Source organism: Mustela nigripes, chromosome 9 (assembly GCF_022355385.1).
Source record: "Mustela nigripes isolate SB6536 chromosome 9, MUSNIG.SB6536, whole genome shotgun sequence".
In the NCBI taxonomy this organism is placed as follows: Eukaryota; Metazoa; Chordata; class Mammalia; order Carnivora; family Mustelidae; genus Mustela; species Mustela nigripes.
Window position 1 is genome coordinate 42,771,309 of NC_081565.1, and position 17,836 is coordinate 42,789,144.

Genomic DNA, 17,836 nt, shown 5'->3' on the forward strand with positions numbered 1-17,836 from the left:
ATTGACTGTTCTCTGCTGAGTACTAATATAGGGATCTACAACCTTCACACTGTCCTTTGCTGGAGCCCCGCTGGTCTACAGCATGCACAGATTAATTTCATGTGACTTTACAGGATCATGAAAATAATAAGCACCTTTCAGTAGTGCCTACGATCAGGCACAACTTTTTCTTAGCACTTTATTCAGATATAATTTTCACAATATCTCTATCAGATAGGTACTACAATTATCCTAATTTTACAAATGAGGAGATTAAGATGCAGAGAGGTAAAGTAACTTGTTCAAATTCATGCAGCAAATTCATGGGAGAGTCAGGATTTAAACTAGATTCCTTGGGTCTGGAAGCTTTTCAGAGGCTATATAATGTTACTACTCACAAGGCTTTAAAGTCCTAGTACCTCGTTTATCAATGAGATTGCTAGGGACTGAATGTGAAGATGACTGTTCAAGGTCATTTGAATGGGCTATTTAATGGACAGAGCTTAACTAAGAACATGATTCCCTATTCCTTAAGGGCTGATGAAGAGAAGAGGTCATAGTAACACTTATAAACAAAGATATTTCTCACTGGTATAAAATAATTGAGTTCAATTTTTGGTATCTCCTTTAATGATAGAGACTAAGGGTAATAACACAGTTTTATGCCCATTACTTTTTTGTGCAGTCTCACAAGTGTGCTAGAAAGATGGTGTATCCATTTGTCGACCCATGTGGGAGATGGAGTTAAGGGTGACTTAGTCCCTTACCCGAGGCTTCCTGACAGTGAATCCGTGTGAAAGCTGAGACATGAACTCAAGATACCCCCACTTGCTCAACAATGCTAGCTCTCCAGACCGATCTCACTCCAAGTCCATGGCCTCAGCTTTCAACGGCAGCCATTCTGAACTGTACTCAGCTCTATGAAAGGACCACGGATCACTCATACACAAGTCATAAACTTTCTCTCTCTCCTTGGCTCCTTCCTTCCCCCATGTCTCACCAAGTCCCACTCATCCTCGGCCCCTACGTAGATGTCCCTTTCTCCAGGAACTTTACCCCTCCCCTGGGATCCAGGGTGAGTGCCTCAAGGCTGCTCTCCGAAGGCCCCGCATGTCCCCATGCCAGCCCCCGCAGAGCGCAGCACCCCTGCTAGCCCGAACGCTCCAAGATACAAGTTCACATCTGTTTTGAAAGGCAGCATGGGGTATTGGTCAGGGCCTGGCTTCTGGGAACAGCCCAAGTGAACCTTTCCAGATCTGACAATGAAAACCAGGTGTGTGACTGCATCTAAGTTGCAACTGCTCTAAGCCTCATCTATTAATACAGGTCCTAACAGTCCTCGTCAGAGATACATTTGGTAAAGACTAAACTATGCAGTAATGTCTATAAGACTGCTAGGGGAATGTCAGGCACAGAAGTATTCAGGAAATGTTACTGTCACTTTAGTTCCCATGTGTGACACAAAAAGAGGCCTAAGAGTACTTGGGAAATGAAAGAATATATGAATGAATCAGATCTCAAGTTTTCCTATTTTTTTTCTGCTTTTAACACATTCATTTGTGTTGGTTTAGATAGAAATAGCTCCTCTTTATCAATGTCACAAAACATATTTACAAGGTTTGATGTTCTTTTTTTTTTTTTTTTAAGATTTATTTATTTGATAGACAGAGGTCACAAGTAGGCAGAGAGGCAGGCAGAGAGAGAAGGGGAAGCAGGCTCCCCGCTGAGCAGAGAGCCCGACTCTACTAGGGGCTTGATCCCAGGACCCTGAGATCATGACCTGAGCTGAAGGCAGAGGCTTTAACCTGGTGGCAGAGCCACCCAGGCGCCCCTGCAAAGTTTGATGTTCTTAAAGTAAAGCGATTTCTCAGATGAAAATAGGAAGGAAATAACCTATGCTTCCTTCTGATGGAACACCGAGACAGCATTTGGATGTAAAAAGGTCTCAAACTTCACTTATACCTCCCTACCCCCACATGAAATCATCACTGAGGTTTGAACAAACTGCTTTTGATTTTTTTGCATGATGCCATTGATAAAAATGGTTTGCCTGTTTGGCGTGTGAGAGCCAACATAAGCGTATTTTGGCCCATCTCAAATGGATTTTCCACTTCCTCCCCAGATGCACGAGTCAGCAGCAAGCTGGACTACGTTGCCGTTTATCCTATCCTGCTATGTCCCTGCGCAGGCACCTCTGAGATCCCCTGGTGTTTTGCTAGGGAATTAATAGTGTCACAAAGACCGAGCTGTGCAGGTTTTCCTGATTGACCGTAAAGGATAGCACTTTCCCCCCACCACATTTCAGCTACTGGATGGTCAGCGAAAGAAACAGAATCAGTTCAACAGCCGGTGATGTTGTTATTAAAATGCAAGAGAGCAAGCGCTACCTCTTTTCCTATTTTGTATACATTTGCACAATTACGTTAATGGATGGTATTACATTTTTCCACAACGGAGTAGAAAAATAGTCTTACTAAATTATTGCTTATTTCCATGGCACTGTGATGATTATTGAAAACTTACTAGGAGCCAGATAGATTGGCCATCTCCTTTGATTCTCAGATGTCTGGGGTAAAATCTCTACCTCCATCATTTTTTTCAAGTGAGAAAAATGATTTCAGTGAAGGAGTTTTCCCTGCATCCTATGATTCAGTTGCAGAGGCTTAAGCCCATGTTTCTACACTGTGCCCTGGAGTGCCCTGCAGGACTGGCTCAATGGACTGGCTCTACCTTATAAAACATGTGCTCAGAATGGAGGAGGGGGATTAACAGCAACTGGGAGGGATGTGCCAAGCGTATGGTAACGGTCACCCACATAGGCTCAGCAGTCAGGTCACAGGTCATTTAATCCCAGTCCCAGGTGCCTGGGTGGCTCAGTTGGTTAAGTGACTGCCTTCGGCTCAGGTCATGATCCTGGAGTCCTGGGATCGAGTCCTGCATCGGGCTCCCAGCTTTGCAGGGAGTCTTCTTCACTCTCTGAGCTTCTCCCCTCTCATGCTTTCTCTCTCTCTCTCTCAAATAAATCAATAAAATCTTTTTTTAAAATCCCATTCCCACCATTTACAAACCACTATTGTTATTCTGTAACTCACTCTGCAAAGTCTCATTTCACCCCAGCTTTTAGCAACATGTCGACCGTATCCATCCACTCTTCATGGAAAGGCACTCATGGTATTTTGAAGGTATCATTATACTCATTTCACAGATGATGAAAAATGAGACCAGTGGATGTTAAAGAAATTGTCCAGGGCCCCAGAGCTGGTGAGTGGTGAGGAAAGAATTAAAACTGATGGGAAAAGGCATCTAAAAGCCATCTCCTCCCCGTGCTTTCTCGCTAGAAAGCCAGCCTTCACTTCATTTAGCTGAATTTAAGCTCTCTTTTCCCTGCGCTGGCCTAGACCTTCGGTTTGGAGCGGTTGTTATGGTTGGTCTTTGACTCCCAAAATTCTGGTTTAATATACTCTGCAGGTTCTTACTTCTATACCATCAAGGACAGACCCATACCAGCCTGAAAAGGGCACAGTGGCATCCCACATTTCATTCCTACGAAGGCACCGGGGCCCACGTCTCGGATTATCTTCATTCTGAATGTGAAAGCGTCAGCAGAAAGGACTAACTCTTGACACAAGTCAAATCCCGAATGACACGTGTGGAACATAACAGGGCTGACTCTTCAGCTCTGATAGCTTTGGCACACCTCACATCCCTTTGTTCAAACTCTCTTCCCTCACCGGAGAGCTGCATTCCTGGGAACGTCTGTTGTGCACTTTCCCACTCACCCTAGTGTCATTTAAAGGTGACCGGTGCAGTTTTGCTAAGAAAACCTTTTCCTTTATTTGTAATGAATGGTGATTTTATCACTTTTGACTTTAAAATGAGCTTGCTGCCTTCAAATCTTTTCATTATCACAGCCCAGAGGAATCTTACCACCTGGGACCTTGTGGGAAATGCACCATCTCGGGACTCTCCTCAAGGACCTACGGATCAGAGTCTGCATTTTACCAAGACCCACGGTTGGTCTAGAAGCTCATTCAACTTAGAGAGACACTGGGCTAAGAAAAAAAAAAAAAAAAAAAGCAGACTCCTAGCTAAATACAGACCATCAGAGACACATGTAGAGCTGTGTTATTTATGTGGATCAGTCTAGCAATGAAAAATCAAACCCTGAAGAGTTCACAATGTCATTATCTCCTAAAATGACACTTTCTCAGGCCACGGTCCCTGTGGATACGATGACATCAATCTGGAAAGGATTCCTCTAGAGTATGACCAGCTCAGAAAAAAGGGTTGACACATGAGTGGCCAGATCATTCCAGTCAGAACAAGGAGAGGTCATCTCTGCTGGAATTCTGTGCCTTCCTCCCAGCAAGCAGCATCAAGATACCAGGAGTCTACCCACCTGTCCAGGCCTGGGAGTCTCAGGGCAAAACAGAACCATTAAAGAATACGCACAGCTGCCTTCTCCAGCGGTCATCAGTTTGGTGGACGGGCCTAAAGACTTAGGTTAGAGCCACTTGTATTTTGGGACAAAGGTTCCATCCTATCACTGCCTTGTGAGGCAGTAGCTAAGAATAATGTGCCCCTTTGCAGAAACCCCTCAACATCTGCCTTCAAAATTCCAGGGTTCTGTGAGCTAAGTGTGGCCACTCAAGTGCCAAAAGGAAACCACGTTCTCTTTCCAAGAATGGCAGCGGGCTGGAAGGGCCCCAGTGCTTCAACCTTCCCTGTCTCTGTCATCTTTGCCATTTAATTGTGGGAGGCCTAGCCATTGTGAGCTTAGGCTCAGCTATTTGACTTTCTTGGGCAAAGAAATGGGATAGGAGTGAGAGCGCACAACACTGAGGCTAGGTTTCAAGAAGCGTTGTGCGTTTCCTCTTGTTCTCTTGCACTTCTGCCATCTCTGTGAGAATGCACCTAGCTAAACCTGCGAGAGGAAAATAGACGCATGGAACAGACCCAGGCTGGTGCAGCCAAGGCTGGCATAATACGCCTATTGTCGGCCAACATCCACGTGTGAGAAAGCCGGGTCAGGAATGGCAGAGCCACCCAATCCGCCCAGCTGACTTATACTCACGGGCTGTGAACGCTTACTTGTGCCGTGCCACTGGGGTCTGTGGTTGTGTGGGACACAGCATGACCACGGCCACAGATAACCGACAGACTAAGGAACCAGTTAAGTTATTGATAGATGCTCCCTTTTTAAGTTTCTTATTTCTACCACATTGTCCCCTGAAAACAGTGACTTCTGTTAAGAATACTCGGGGGCAAGCAAAACAAAGAAACAAATGAAAACTCAATTAGAAAGCTCAAAACAGCTCCTATCTTGGCATGGACAGTTGTCTTCGTCTCTGTGATTTCCCTACTCCATACAGGTAACATGTTCCTATCTCCATAAGGGCCACGGAAACCTTAGCACAATATGTATTTACAGTTCATTTCATCTCAGGAACCAGGCCCAATGTCCGGCGAAGGGGTTGAACGTGGGTGAGGTGGACTGGCCGGTGTCTTTGCTCCCAAATCCTATGTGCATACTAGAGACAAGCCGCAGACGAGCTCTGTGTGAGCCTCAGCGGACGCCACGGCCCCCGACGAATGGGCATGTTACCTTGCTGCCGCATCTTCATGGTCCGGATCCTTATTGCTTCTCCTCGAACGCGCCCTTCGCAGAAGTAGGCGCCATTGATTTTACTAGCCTTTTCTCTCTTCCAAACGACTTTTTTAGCCCATTCTCTGGTCATATCTTGAGTAACTTCCAGTGGATCCTGGTGCTGGTTCATTAAGGCTTCAAAGTCCCTTCCTATAGTGATGGGCTCATGGGGGCGCCAGCCAGAGGCGATGCAGGTGAGTGACGTTTCTGCATCAGACACCAGAGGTAGGGAATTGATCAGGATCAGGTCCATGGCACTGTCCACTGTTCCTGAAAAAGAAAGAAGGTGCGTCATCCATGAGGAAGGTTATTAATGTGGCTCCATGGGATAAATGGGGGCTTACAGAGTCCTGGCTGAGAATAGCTGGTGAGCCGTCTTTCTAAAATGCTACTGTTCCATAGGACAAGAACTGAAACTCTTTACCATGGCATCACCTAGACACTACGAGCCCCTCCTGCCCCACTGCACACCGCGGCTGCCATGGACTCTCAGTTATTCTCCATCCCCCCCAACAGAGCTGTGCGTTATAGCTCTACCCACTCCAGTGTCTGTGACATTAGTTAGGTGTTCAGCAAATGCTTGTTGAGTTAAATTCACAACAATAGCATTATTGCCACTAATTATTAATGAAAGTAATTATAATTATTAAAAATTAATGAGAATGTGGTACTCTCATCGTTATCAAAGAATTCCATAGAGAAGGACTGAGTAAGGGCCACGTTTCCTTCTGAGCCTCTTTTGCCTCATCTCTAAAATGAGGCTAACAAGGGTGCCGGGTGGCTCAGTGGGTGAAGCATCTGCCTTTGCCTCAGGTCAGGATCCCAGCGTCCTGGGATGGAGCCCCATGTCTGGGTCCCTGCTCAGCAGCAGAGTCGGCTTCTCCCTCTCCCTCCCCCTGCTCCTGCTCTCTCTCCTTCCTGCTCTCTTTCAAATAAATTAATAAAATCTTAAAAAATATATAAAGTAATTTTAAAAAACGAGGCTAACAAGACCCATTTTGCAGGATTCCTGTAAAGATTAAATGAGATAAGGTACCAGACTTACTAAGCACTGTATCTTATGGGGTTTACAATGACCATTATTTCAGTTCTCTTAATTCTGTTTCCTGAACACCTAGGCCCACACCTCAACCATCCCCACATGTGAAAATGAAATCCTATCTGGCCTTTAAAAGGTTTTCCATAAATGATGAAGCACATTTTAGAAAAGAAAATGCCTTCTTTTCAGGTTCCCTCCCTCCTCACTCTTCTCCTCTGATTTCCAAAGTTTCTAAGATGAACTAATGAAATCTCTGCTCCTCTCAAGTGTGGAAAACCAGGGATGAAGGGTATTCACTGGCTCAGGTGATGGCTGATCCCCCAAGTTTACATGCAGTGACCTGGGGGCTAGCGAAGTCAAGCACGATGGATGACAAGTTCTCTTCCGTGAAGGAGAGAAGCTGTTTTGTTCACACTGACGTATATAGGAGTACCCTGCCTAGTCCCTGAATGTAGGACTTAACAAATATTTGTTGAATGAGTGGGTGGTTGGGTGGATGGATGGGTGGACTAATTTTATTCCAGATCTGCCTGGTCCAAGTTTACAACTCCGACTTCTAGAATAATGAGTTAAACGTGGAAGTGTTCCTCTGAGTCTAAATTGACATCCTTGCCCAAATTTAAAAGGCTGTTTTGAGAAGTACTAAGTTTAAAGAAAGAAAAAGCAAGTGTTTTAATTTTTATAAAATGCCACAGGAAGGTGATCAATTGCTGAGTATATAGGGCTGACTGGCATTCATCTACCAGATCGTTTTTGAGCCTCTGCTTATATCAGACATTATGCCTGCCATGAAGTCCTCTTAGAATTTGAATGGCAATTGCCAGTGTTGGATGGACGCCGTGATATTTTGAGAAGGACACTATTAGGAGTTACATTTTTGTCTGATTAATTAAGAAGAATGTCCAAGTCAAATCTTAATATAAGTGGGAATGAGAGCTATATATATATATATATTTTGTAATGTTAACTCAATATTTGGGACTGAGGGACAAAATTTGCCTTGAATGGGTTTCCCAACCTGACCCGAAAGAAGCATGTATCTTGCTCCAAGCCTCAATGGTAACTTCACGATCTCTAGAGAAGAGACAGGGATTGTGATTTAAAATAATAATAATAATAATAATAATAATAATAATAATAATAAAAGTGCTGTAAGAGAGGATGAGTGAGGAAAACTAGCAGTGGAATTAGGGCTTCCAAAAATAACACTGGAGCCCAGCTCCCCTCCACACGTAGGTCCAGCTGTGCCTTGGAGTGGATACCACCTCGTCTCCCACACTCACTCATTCCAGGCATGTTCCCAGAGAGAGTCCTCAGAGGAAGGAAACACTGTCATTCTTTCAGCTCCGGTTCAATCGAGGCTCATTTCTAGGACGAGGTGAGTGACTTGCCAAAACTGAGGGACTGACTCTGAACTCACTGAACTTGCGCTGGCTCTGGTTTTTGAAGGATGTTAGGAAATAATAGAAAACGCAGCTGATTTGAAAAGACAGCCACATTTCATCTCTACATGGTTTCTGGGTATGGATCCGGTTTCTTTTTCCCTTTTTTGCTCCCAGTTCTCTCCCTTTACTTTCAGTGACAGAAAGGGAAATCATGTAACTTCTGCGGGTCCAGACTGGACTAGGCTTCCCTCCCCTTACTCAGTATGCCACTTACAGGAAGCCCTCTCCCACCGATGAGTTGTTGGTCCTTGGTCATGCCATTTACGGTGAGGTGTCAGTAGGATTTTGTATGTGAGCTATGGAGATGAGAAGAAATCCCTACCAGATTCCTGGGGTGGATCTTAAAAATCATCTACTTAATTTTCCTGAAACAAGAGTATGCATCTGTAACTTGTCTGCATATGCCTAAAGCAATTCTGGAAGGTGAGACGTGAAACTGAGAACAAGAGTGACCCATTAGGGGAGAGTGGGGTACCTGGGGGACATGATAATAGGAAGGTTTGTTACCATGTACATATATACGCTGGCTTTTAGAACCATTTGAATAATACCTACACATAAAAATCAAATGTAAAAAGTAAATGCTATTGCTCATTCCTTAAAAAGTTGTATTTGGAAAGGAATCAAGAGCCAGAGGGATCTATGTGTCTCTCATCATTTGTCCCCATATCCCAATCTCTTTGGATTGCATCCAAGTAATGCATTTTTCTCTTTGTCTCTTCTTTAGTGGGAAATGTGATACCATTCCACAATGCTGGGGGGAAAAACATGGGTTTAAAAAAAGAAAAAAGAGAAAAAACCCTTGAGAATAGGGAGAAGAAGAGTAACCATACTTGGCCTCTCAAAGAGAATAAAGGAGCCGGGGCCCTAACGCCATGGGTACAGCTGTGGTCTGTGGCTTCTTGAAAGAGTTCAGCCACGGACACTGTGAAAGATGTGACTGTAGGTACACAGCTGGTGCCACAGAGTAATCTGCTACTGGGGACACAGGTCTCAGAAAAATTGCCAGAAGACAGACCAGGTTCACACCAGTATCATTTCCTGTGCCTAACGCCTTTTCCTACCTTATAACTCTGTCTTCCCCAAGTCCCACTGGGGACTGGCATGGAGTTCTTTCACCTCAGTCACGGTCTGAAGGGCTCTAGTCCAATCCAGTGCTTAGTTCTTGACAAACCTAGCATCAAGGAAAAGGCTAAGTTTGCTATATGAGTAAGTAAGATGCATGTTGAATTTCAGGCATCTTCCATGCTTTGGGAGTTGATATGATTTTTCCTTAGCAAAGACCTTGCAAACACTTTTTAATATTTGCCTAAAATATGTCTTATTTATAAAGAAGTGCTTTCCATCATGACATGGCATCTGCCAAGTTAACAAATGATTGTCCATCACAGTTGAAGCCCAATATCCTAAAATGTTACTTCTCTCACTCTGTCATTTGTCTGCTATAGGACACATTATCTAATCATTCACAGTAACATTTGCTTATTAAACTGCATTGTGGTACACTCGAAATGTTTATAAATTGTTTTTGCCCTTAGATTTTCTTATGTTTAATATTGCTTTGAATAATGATTCATTAACTAAGACAAAGAAATATTTTTCTTTAAAAATAGTCATTGATGTGGATGGAGTTAGAGTGTATTATGCTAAGTGAAATAAATCAGACAAAGACAAATACCATATGATCTCACTCATATGACTCATATGTGGAATTTAAGAAATAAAACAGGTAAACATATGGGAAAGGGGGAAAAAAAGAGGGAAGCAAGCCATAAGAGACTCTTAACTATAGAGAACAAACTGAGGGTTGATGGAGGGAGGTGGGCGGGGGATGGGCTAAATGGGTGATGGGGATTAAGGAGGGCACTAGTGATAAACACTGAGTGTTATATGTGATGAACCACTAAATTCTACTCCTGAAGCCAATATTACCTTATATGTTAACTAACTAGAATTAATCTTTTTAAAAAGATTTTATTTATTTATTCATGAGAGACATAGAGAAAGAGAGGCAGAGGGAGAAGCCGGCTCCCCACTGAGCAGGGAGCCCGGCATGGGACTTGATCCCAGGACCCCGGGATCATGACCTGAGCGAAGGTAGCCACTTAACCATCTGAGCCACCCAGGCACCCCTAACTAGAATTCAAATAAAAATTTGAAACAAACAAAAATATTCATAGAAAAATAGACACATAGATCAATGGAACAGAATAGAAAGGCCAGAAATAAACCCACAATTACATGGTCAATTAATCTTCAACAGAAGAAGTAAGAATATGCAAAGGGAAAACAACAGTCTCTTTGACAAAATGGTGTTGAAAAACTGAACAGCTACATTCATGAATGAAAATCGAACCAGTGTGTTACACTGTATAGAGAACGAAATTAAAAATGAATTAAGGACCTTAATGGGAAACCTGAAACCATAAAAATCCAAGAAGAGAGCATAAGCAGTAATTTCTTTGATATCAGTCATAATAGCATCTTTTTAGATAGGTCCCTTGAAGAAAGGGAAACAAAAGCAAAAATAAACTATTGGGATTATACTAAAATAAAAAGTTCTGTACAACAAAGGACATAACCAACAAACTAAAAAACAACCTACTGAATGGGAAACGATATTTGCAAATGACGTACGCAATAAAGGATTAGTATCCAAATATATATAAGGAACTTATACAACTCAATACCAATAATAATAATCATAATCCAATTTAAAAATGGGCAGAAGACATGAACAGGCATTTCTCCTAAGACGACATCCAGATGGCCAACAGATACATGAAAAGATGTTCAACATCACTCGGCATCAGGGAAATGCAAATCAAAACCGCAATGAGATACCACCTCACACTTGTCAAAATGGCTAAAATCAAAAACTTGTTTTTTAACAAGTTTTGGTTAGGATTTGGAAAAAAAGAACACTTGCACACTGTTGGTGGGAATGCAAACTGGTGTAGCCACTGTGGAAAACAGTATGGAGTCTCCTCAAAAAATTTAAAGAAGAATATGATTCAGTAATTGCACTACTGGGTATTTACGCTAAGAATACAAAAGCACTAAATCAAGGGGATATATGCACCCCATGTGTACAGCCGCATTATTTACAATAGCCCAATTATGGAAGCAGCACAGATGTCTGCTAATAGATGCATGGAGAAAGATGTGGTGTATACACACACATATACACAAGAAGATATTACTCAGCCATAAAAAAAGAATGAAATCTTGTCATTCACAGCAACATGAATGGAGCTACCGAGCATTAGGCTAAGGGAAATAAGCCAGTCAGAGAAAGAAAAATACCGTATGATTTCACTCATATGTGGAATTTAAGAAATAAATTAATAAAGAAGGGAGAAAGAGACAATGCAAAAAAACTGTTTCTTTGCTATGGGGAATAAAAAGATGGTTACCAGAGGGGAGATGGGCAGCAGGATGGGTGAAATAGGGTAACGTGCGGATTAAGAGTACACTTAATGTTGTTTTAAAGATTTACTTACTTATTCGAGAGAGAGCGAGAGTGTGCGGGAGCTGGGGGAGGGGCAGAGGGAGAGAGAGAATGTGAAGCAGCCTCTTCACCAAGAGCAGAGCCCAACGTGGGGCTGAATCTCACAACCCTGACATCATGACCTGAACTGAGATCAGGAGTCAGATGCTTAATGGACTGAGCCACCCTGGTGACCCAAGAGTACACTTATCTTGAACAGCACCGAGTCATATATGGATTTGCTGAATCACTGTATTGTATACCTGAAACTAATATAACACCGTATGTTAACTATGCTGTAATTAAAATATTTTAAATAAAAATATTTTTAAAAATTATTATAGAAAGGATTGTGGACCTAAATGAATACCCATACAATAGAAATTAACTGATTTGGAAATTAGAGATGGAGCCATTTTTCAAGCTGTATTATTTCAAGGAGTTATTTCTTGGTTTTCTAAAATGTTGTTCCAGAAGTTTCTGAGACTGGTGGAGGTGAAATTATCACACATACATGCTCTCAATGAGCTACTTAACTTTTATCTGTTTACATTTACACTCATGTAAGCTTTCATTTGGGGAAAAAAATTGGGGAAAAAAATTTGTTTCAGGGGCGTCGGGGTGGTTCAGTGGGTTAAAGCCTCTGCCTTCAGCTCAGGTCATGATCCCAGGGTCCTGGGATTGAGTCCCACATCGGGCTCTCTGCTCAGTGGGGAGCCTGCTTCCTCCTCTCTCTTTGCCTGCTTTTCTGCCTACTTCTGATCTCTGTCAAATAAATAAATAAAATCTTTTTAAAAATTTGTTTCAATAAAAACACACAAAGCCTCAAAGATCACCGCTTTTAACTACTTTTCTTTTTACAGATGAAAAAACTGAAAGGTTAAATATGATTATCAATGAGAATACATTCCAATGCAGTACAACATGCTTATTCCAATTAGCCTGCTGTCCCTCTCTTCCCACATTCAAGTTCGAGACTGTTTGCAGATGATGAAGTTCTGATTAAACCAGCTCCCCCATCTTCAAAGCACTGACAGGGTAAGCAGAAAAAGCAGGTTAAATTATTGCATACTGAGGCCATTTATTTGTGCTTCTTAACACCTTAGATTTATAGTATTGGTAAAGTTTCATCGATATGTGTCTGGAGTAAGATATCATGTCTTTACAACAACTGTATATCTCCCATCCAAGTACTAACCAGGCCCGACCCTGCTTAGCTTCTGAGATCAGATGAGATGGGGCGCGTTCAGGGTAGTATGGCCGTAGACTAGAACAACTGTATGTATGAGTTCTTGGAAATTTGATCTTGACCACATTTAAAACCTTTTCAAGGTGTTCTTGGATGTCTCAGCTTAGTAACAGCAGTAGATGTCTTAAACTTCCAAATATTTAAAATGTCAATGAACACTATCTTAACCAAAGCATTTCTGGAATGAGGGAGTTGGCAAAGAGCTGAAGAAGCCAAGACAACCCCCAAACTACCCAGGATATTTGGCGGAATGGTTATTATTTTTTATATACTGCCCAGAAAAGGAAAATTATCTGTGGGTTAAAAACCTGTCATGAAGTCATTTACATGTTCATCCATCTACTAAAAAAATTTCCCGAGTACCTCCCTTGTGCCAGTGACTGTACTCCATCTTGGAGACACAATAATAAATAAAACAGATGATTTCAACCCTCATGTAGCTTCCAGGCAAATGTGAAAGACAGATGTAGGAAACTAGGTACATAAATAAATGTAACCCTGGAATCATGATAAATAGTATGAGAGAGAATGACAAGTTCTGATGACTATGGGATAGCATAATGGTGAACTTAATCAGACTTGGCTGGGGTGGGGGAATGGTTTGTGGGTCAGGTAGATTTCCCTCAGGAAATGACATTTGGCCTGAAGAAGAATTAGACTTACTCAGATAAAGCAAAAGGGATATGAGAAGACAGAATACTTTTCCCTGAAAGGGTAACTACAAAGCAGAGTTTTAAGAATGATTAAGTGTTTGATAAGACTCTCTTCTAGAATGTTCTTTCTTAAATCTATCCTAAAGTTGGCATTAGTTTCTTTTTATTGGATCCTAAGAACTACTAGAGCCATTTCTATGTGTCTGTGCTAAAATATTTTTAGTATCTTCTCTGCTTTCTTGCCTTCTCTGAAGAAATCCAGTTCCCAGGCATGCTTCCAACACTTTAATCTCTTTTTGTTCTTCATGATCCTTTTATGTATGTAGTAAGTCTCTGAGGACTAACGTTATCCTCAAGGTTCCTTCCAAGAAGGTATTGGGCAATTAACGAGAAGATGCCAAAACGTACAAGACTAGAAATAACTAAAGGAAGTTGCTACCTTTTTTATTGTATAATTGGGAGTTTGGAGTTAGAGAAGGACATCCTTGATGTGACTAGGCTGGGCATCTCTAACATCTCACCAGGAGCTGTGCCAAGCCTGTTTGCCCAAAGGGCATGCCTGTTTCCCATCCCTGTCTCCCAGCCAAATATGGTCCTTGTCTGTCTCCTGGATGAAATGGCAACCTCTCCCCACCTTAGAATACCAGAAATTTTCCATTCAGGATAAGTAACACATGTTCTTTTTTTTTTTTTTTTTTCCTCCTGAAACCTTTATTGAGCATTCGCTCATACCAGGCACTGTGCTAGGTGGTGAGAACATAACAGTGAGAAAAACTGAGTCAGTTCCCACCTCTTGAGGTTATAGTACCTCCTGAGATATGATAACTTAAATTAGAATAAATTCACACATCGAGCAAATAACAAATATTCTAACTATAGATATTGTTTAGTGACATCATTTATTCTACCTCAAGACTACAGTGTTGTCCGCCTAATTACAATTTCAGCATCATTCTTTTCCTATCAATTTCTTTTTGAGAGTAACACATGTTCTAGTTAGAATTAGCTACAGTCAGTTGGCAGGAAACTGTTTATTTCCAGGGAATAGGCAGAACGTCCACACAGGGAGACTTTACTGAGTATAAAGCACACGTGTGCACTTACTTACAAACTCTGTTCCACATCGTGGGGATGGAGGTAGCGTGGTACCATCCCATCAAGGCTCGTTTAAACTGAAGGGGACTTGAGAGACTTCCCAAAGCAAGACTCACAGTGTTTAAAAAGTAAACTGAGGCCTACAGACAAGAGACTCATCAGTGGTCACAGGAAAGGCGATAGTCAAGCCAGTCCCCAATTGCTGATTTCTCTCCAGGGCCCTTTCTGTCACCAGGGATAGGATTGGAACCAGACAGATCGTTAATGTGAGGGAATTGGGAATGTTTACAGATCTGGCAGCATGGTACGTGGAGAATCCTGGCGCTTGGTAGAAGCTAAGGCAAGGAGGAAAGAGCTGGAGGAGAGGCAGCCAAAAATCTGGAAAGGATACAGGACAGAGAGATTGGGAATACGCAGAAATGAAGTTTTCCTACCTCGCAAATACCCCCAAGTCTTACAATGCTGCCTTACAATCTTTCCTGTCCACTTCACCCCGAGAGAAGACTGCTCCCGAAGTGGACTGCGTTCATCTGCGCCAGGAAATGCATCGGGTGTCAGAGGAATCCACGCTTGGTGCCAGGCTACCAATTCTTTCTGGGCTCTTCTCCCGATTTAATCACCTGCCAAGTTCCCCCCCCACCCTTAGGCTGCCCTAATGTGTGCGTGTGTCTGCTTCTACAATCTAATGTCTTTATCTTCCAAGGCAGAATTCAACAACTCTATCTCCTCATGCCTTGATCTCCAGATCCTGATAAAGAAGTCAATTTGATTGATTTGTTTGCACAAAAAAGAGAATAATCAAGAATTGCCTAAAGTGACCACACACTGAGAACTATTAGAAGAGCAAACAAAAGAAATGAGTCTGTAATGGAAAAAGTTCAGAATCATAATAGTCTTTATGAAGAGAGTGACAAAGGAGGAAGGTAGCCTTGCCAGCAGGCCTCAGATTATACCCTGTAGGGACACAGCTAGCACTCCTTATCATATACTACTTAATAGGTACTGTACTGGGTGTTTTACAAACACTGTACCCCTGAATTCTTATAATAATAGTGAAGAAAGGTATTTATATTCCATTTTATAGGTTTACTGACACCAACCCTTTTTGGGTTCCTGGACTCAATTCCAATGTGAGGGGAGGAGTTCCCCAATGTCCCAAACCAAGCAATTCTTGGAAGCAGCAAGTGTCTGAGAATTCCACCCAATTTTGACATTATGTACTCGACACAGCATCAGATTCCCCAGAGTAAGGGCTTTGTCTTGTAAGATAGCCCACGACCCACCCTCTACCCTGTTTCAGATGCCAGTCACAAGTCCAGGCTGTTATCTGTGCTTCTCCACTGGGCTACAGATCAGAGGTTCCCAAACCCTCTTCCTTGGACTTCAGATCCCAGCTGCAAGTGCCAGCTGTTCCCTGTACTTTGGACTGACCGGCTATAAAGCAGAGGTTCCCAGGACCTCCTCTTAGGAGGTTTGCTAGAGCAATTTCTTTTATTTTGCTAGAGGGGCTCAAAGAACTCAGAGAAACAGATTTGCCAGTCAATTAAAGATATGATAAACGATCCAAATCAACAGTCAGGTGAAGAGGTACTGAGGGCAAAGTATGGGAGGAGGTCTGGGAGCTTCCGTGCCCTCTCCAGGAGCACCACGGTCCCTGAATCCCCAGCTCCGTTCTCACCAACCTGGAAGCTCGGAGTCCAGTTCTTTTGGGTTTTATGGAGGCTTCATTATGACTCATAACTAAGTCATTGGCGATTGGCTGATTCAACCTCCAGCTCCTCACCTCTCCCCAGAGGGTATGAGGTGGAACTTCAAGGTCCAGCCTCTAATGGAAAAAAACACTATTATATGTGAAACTTCAAGTGTTAATACATATAATATACAAATAAATTAGTGTTGGGTGCCTGGGTGGTTCAGTCAGTTGAATGTCTGCCTTCAGCTCAGGTCATAATGCCAGGATCCTGGGATCCAGTCCCGCACCCCATCCTTGCTCAGTGAGGAATCTGCTCCTCCTCCTCCCTCTGCCCCACCCCACTGCTCATGTGCCCTCTCTCTCTCAAATAAATAAATAAAATATTAGAGAAAATAGATCAGTGTTAATTCACAGATGAAGAAATACAAATAGCCAACTAGTAGGTTGAAGAAAAAATGGTTGCAATAGTTTATATTTTCTTGGAAATGCACTTATGGGACATGCTTGCAATATCTACAATAACTATAAAGCTACGTAAAAGCTAACCCTAATTCATTACTTACTACGTGTCAAGTGCTGCTTCAAGTGTATTACACATAATCATCATCATAGCAATCTTACGGAGCAGGAACTGTAACTCTTTGTTCTACAAAAAAGGAGACTAAGGCCAAGGGAGGTTAAGTGCGTGGTCAGTGTCACCAAGGTAATTAGTGGTAGAATTGAGGTTCAAATTTAAGCAGACTGGCTTCAAAACCTATTAACAATTAAACTATACTCATATTACACCATTTCACATAAAAAATGTATCTTTCAGCAATTCAGTGACAATAGGTCTTTTTAAGAAATAGTGTCGGAACAATTGGACATCCATATGCAAAAATAACTGAGCCCTGAAAAAAACCTCCAACCTTAAAAATTAACTGAAAATGAGTCCTATAAAATGTTAAAATATGGGGATATGGAAGAAAAATCTTCATGATGTTGGAGTTAGGCTGTGAGTTGTTAGCTAGGACACCAAAATTGTGATCCATATGGAAATAAATGAACAAATTTTATTTTATCAACATTGAAAACTTCAGTCTATAAATGACAGTGTTAGAAGTAAGAAGACAACTACAGACTGGGAGAGGATATTTGCAAGTCACATATCTGACAAACAATTTGTATCCAGAAGGTATCAAAAAACAAAACAAAACCTCTCAAAACTCAACAGTAAAAAAAAAAAATTCATTTTTTGTAATGGGCAAAAGACTTGAGACATTTCACCAAAGACAACATATGGATGGCAAAAAAGCATGCAGAAAGATGTCCCATTTCATTAGCCATTAGGGAGATGCTCATTAAAACTATGAGATATTAAAATTATTAATTATAATTAAATTGTAAAAAATGAGATATTGCTATACCCCTATCAGAATGGCTAAAAACAAAACTATTAATCAAAAAACACTGATAATACTAAGTGCACTAAGAAAGCACAACAGCTCTACCTCTCATTCATTCCTGGGTGTAACATAAAATGAATGGGTCAATCACTGTGAAAATG

General features: G+C 41.9%; 1 protein-coding gene across 2 annotated transcripts in view; it reads right to left on the minus strand.

The window, feature by feature from the left end:
• The window catches only part of TEK (TEK receptor tyrosine kinase), a 96,617-nt gene that overhangs the window by 46,656 nt on the left and 32,125 nt on the right, over nt 1-17,836 (minus strand). For both annotated transcript variants that reach the window (XM_059411538.1, XM_059411539.1), the window contains exon 2: nt 5,585-5,896. In XM_059411538.1, coding sequence (XP_059267521.1) covers nt 5,585-5,896 — 312 coding nt within the window. The remainder of the gene's footprint in view (nt 1-5,584; nt 5,897-17,836) is intronic.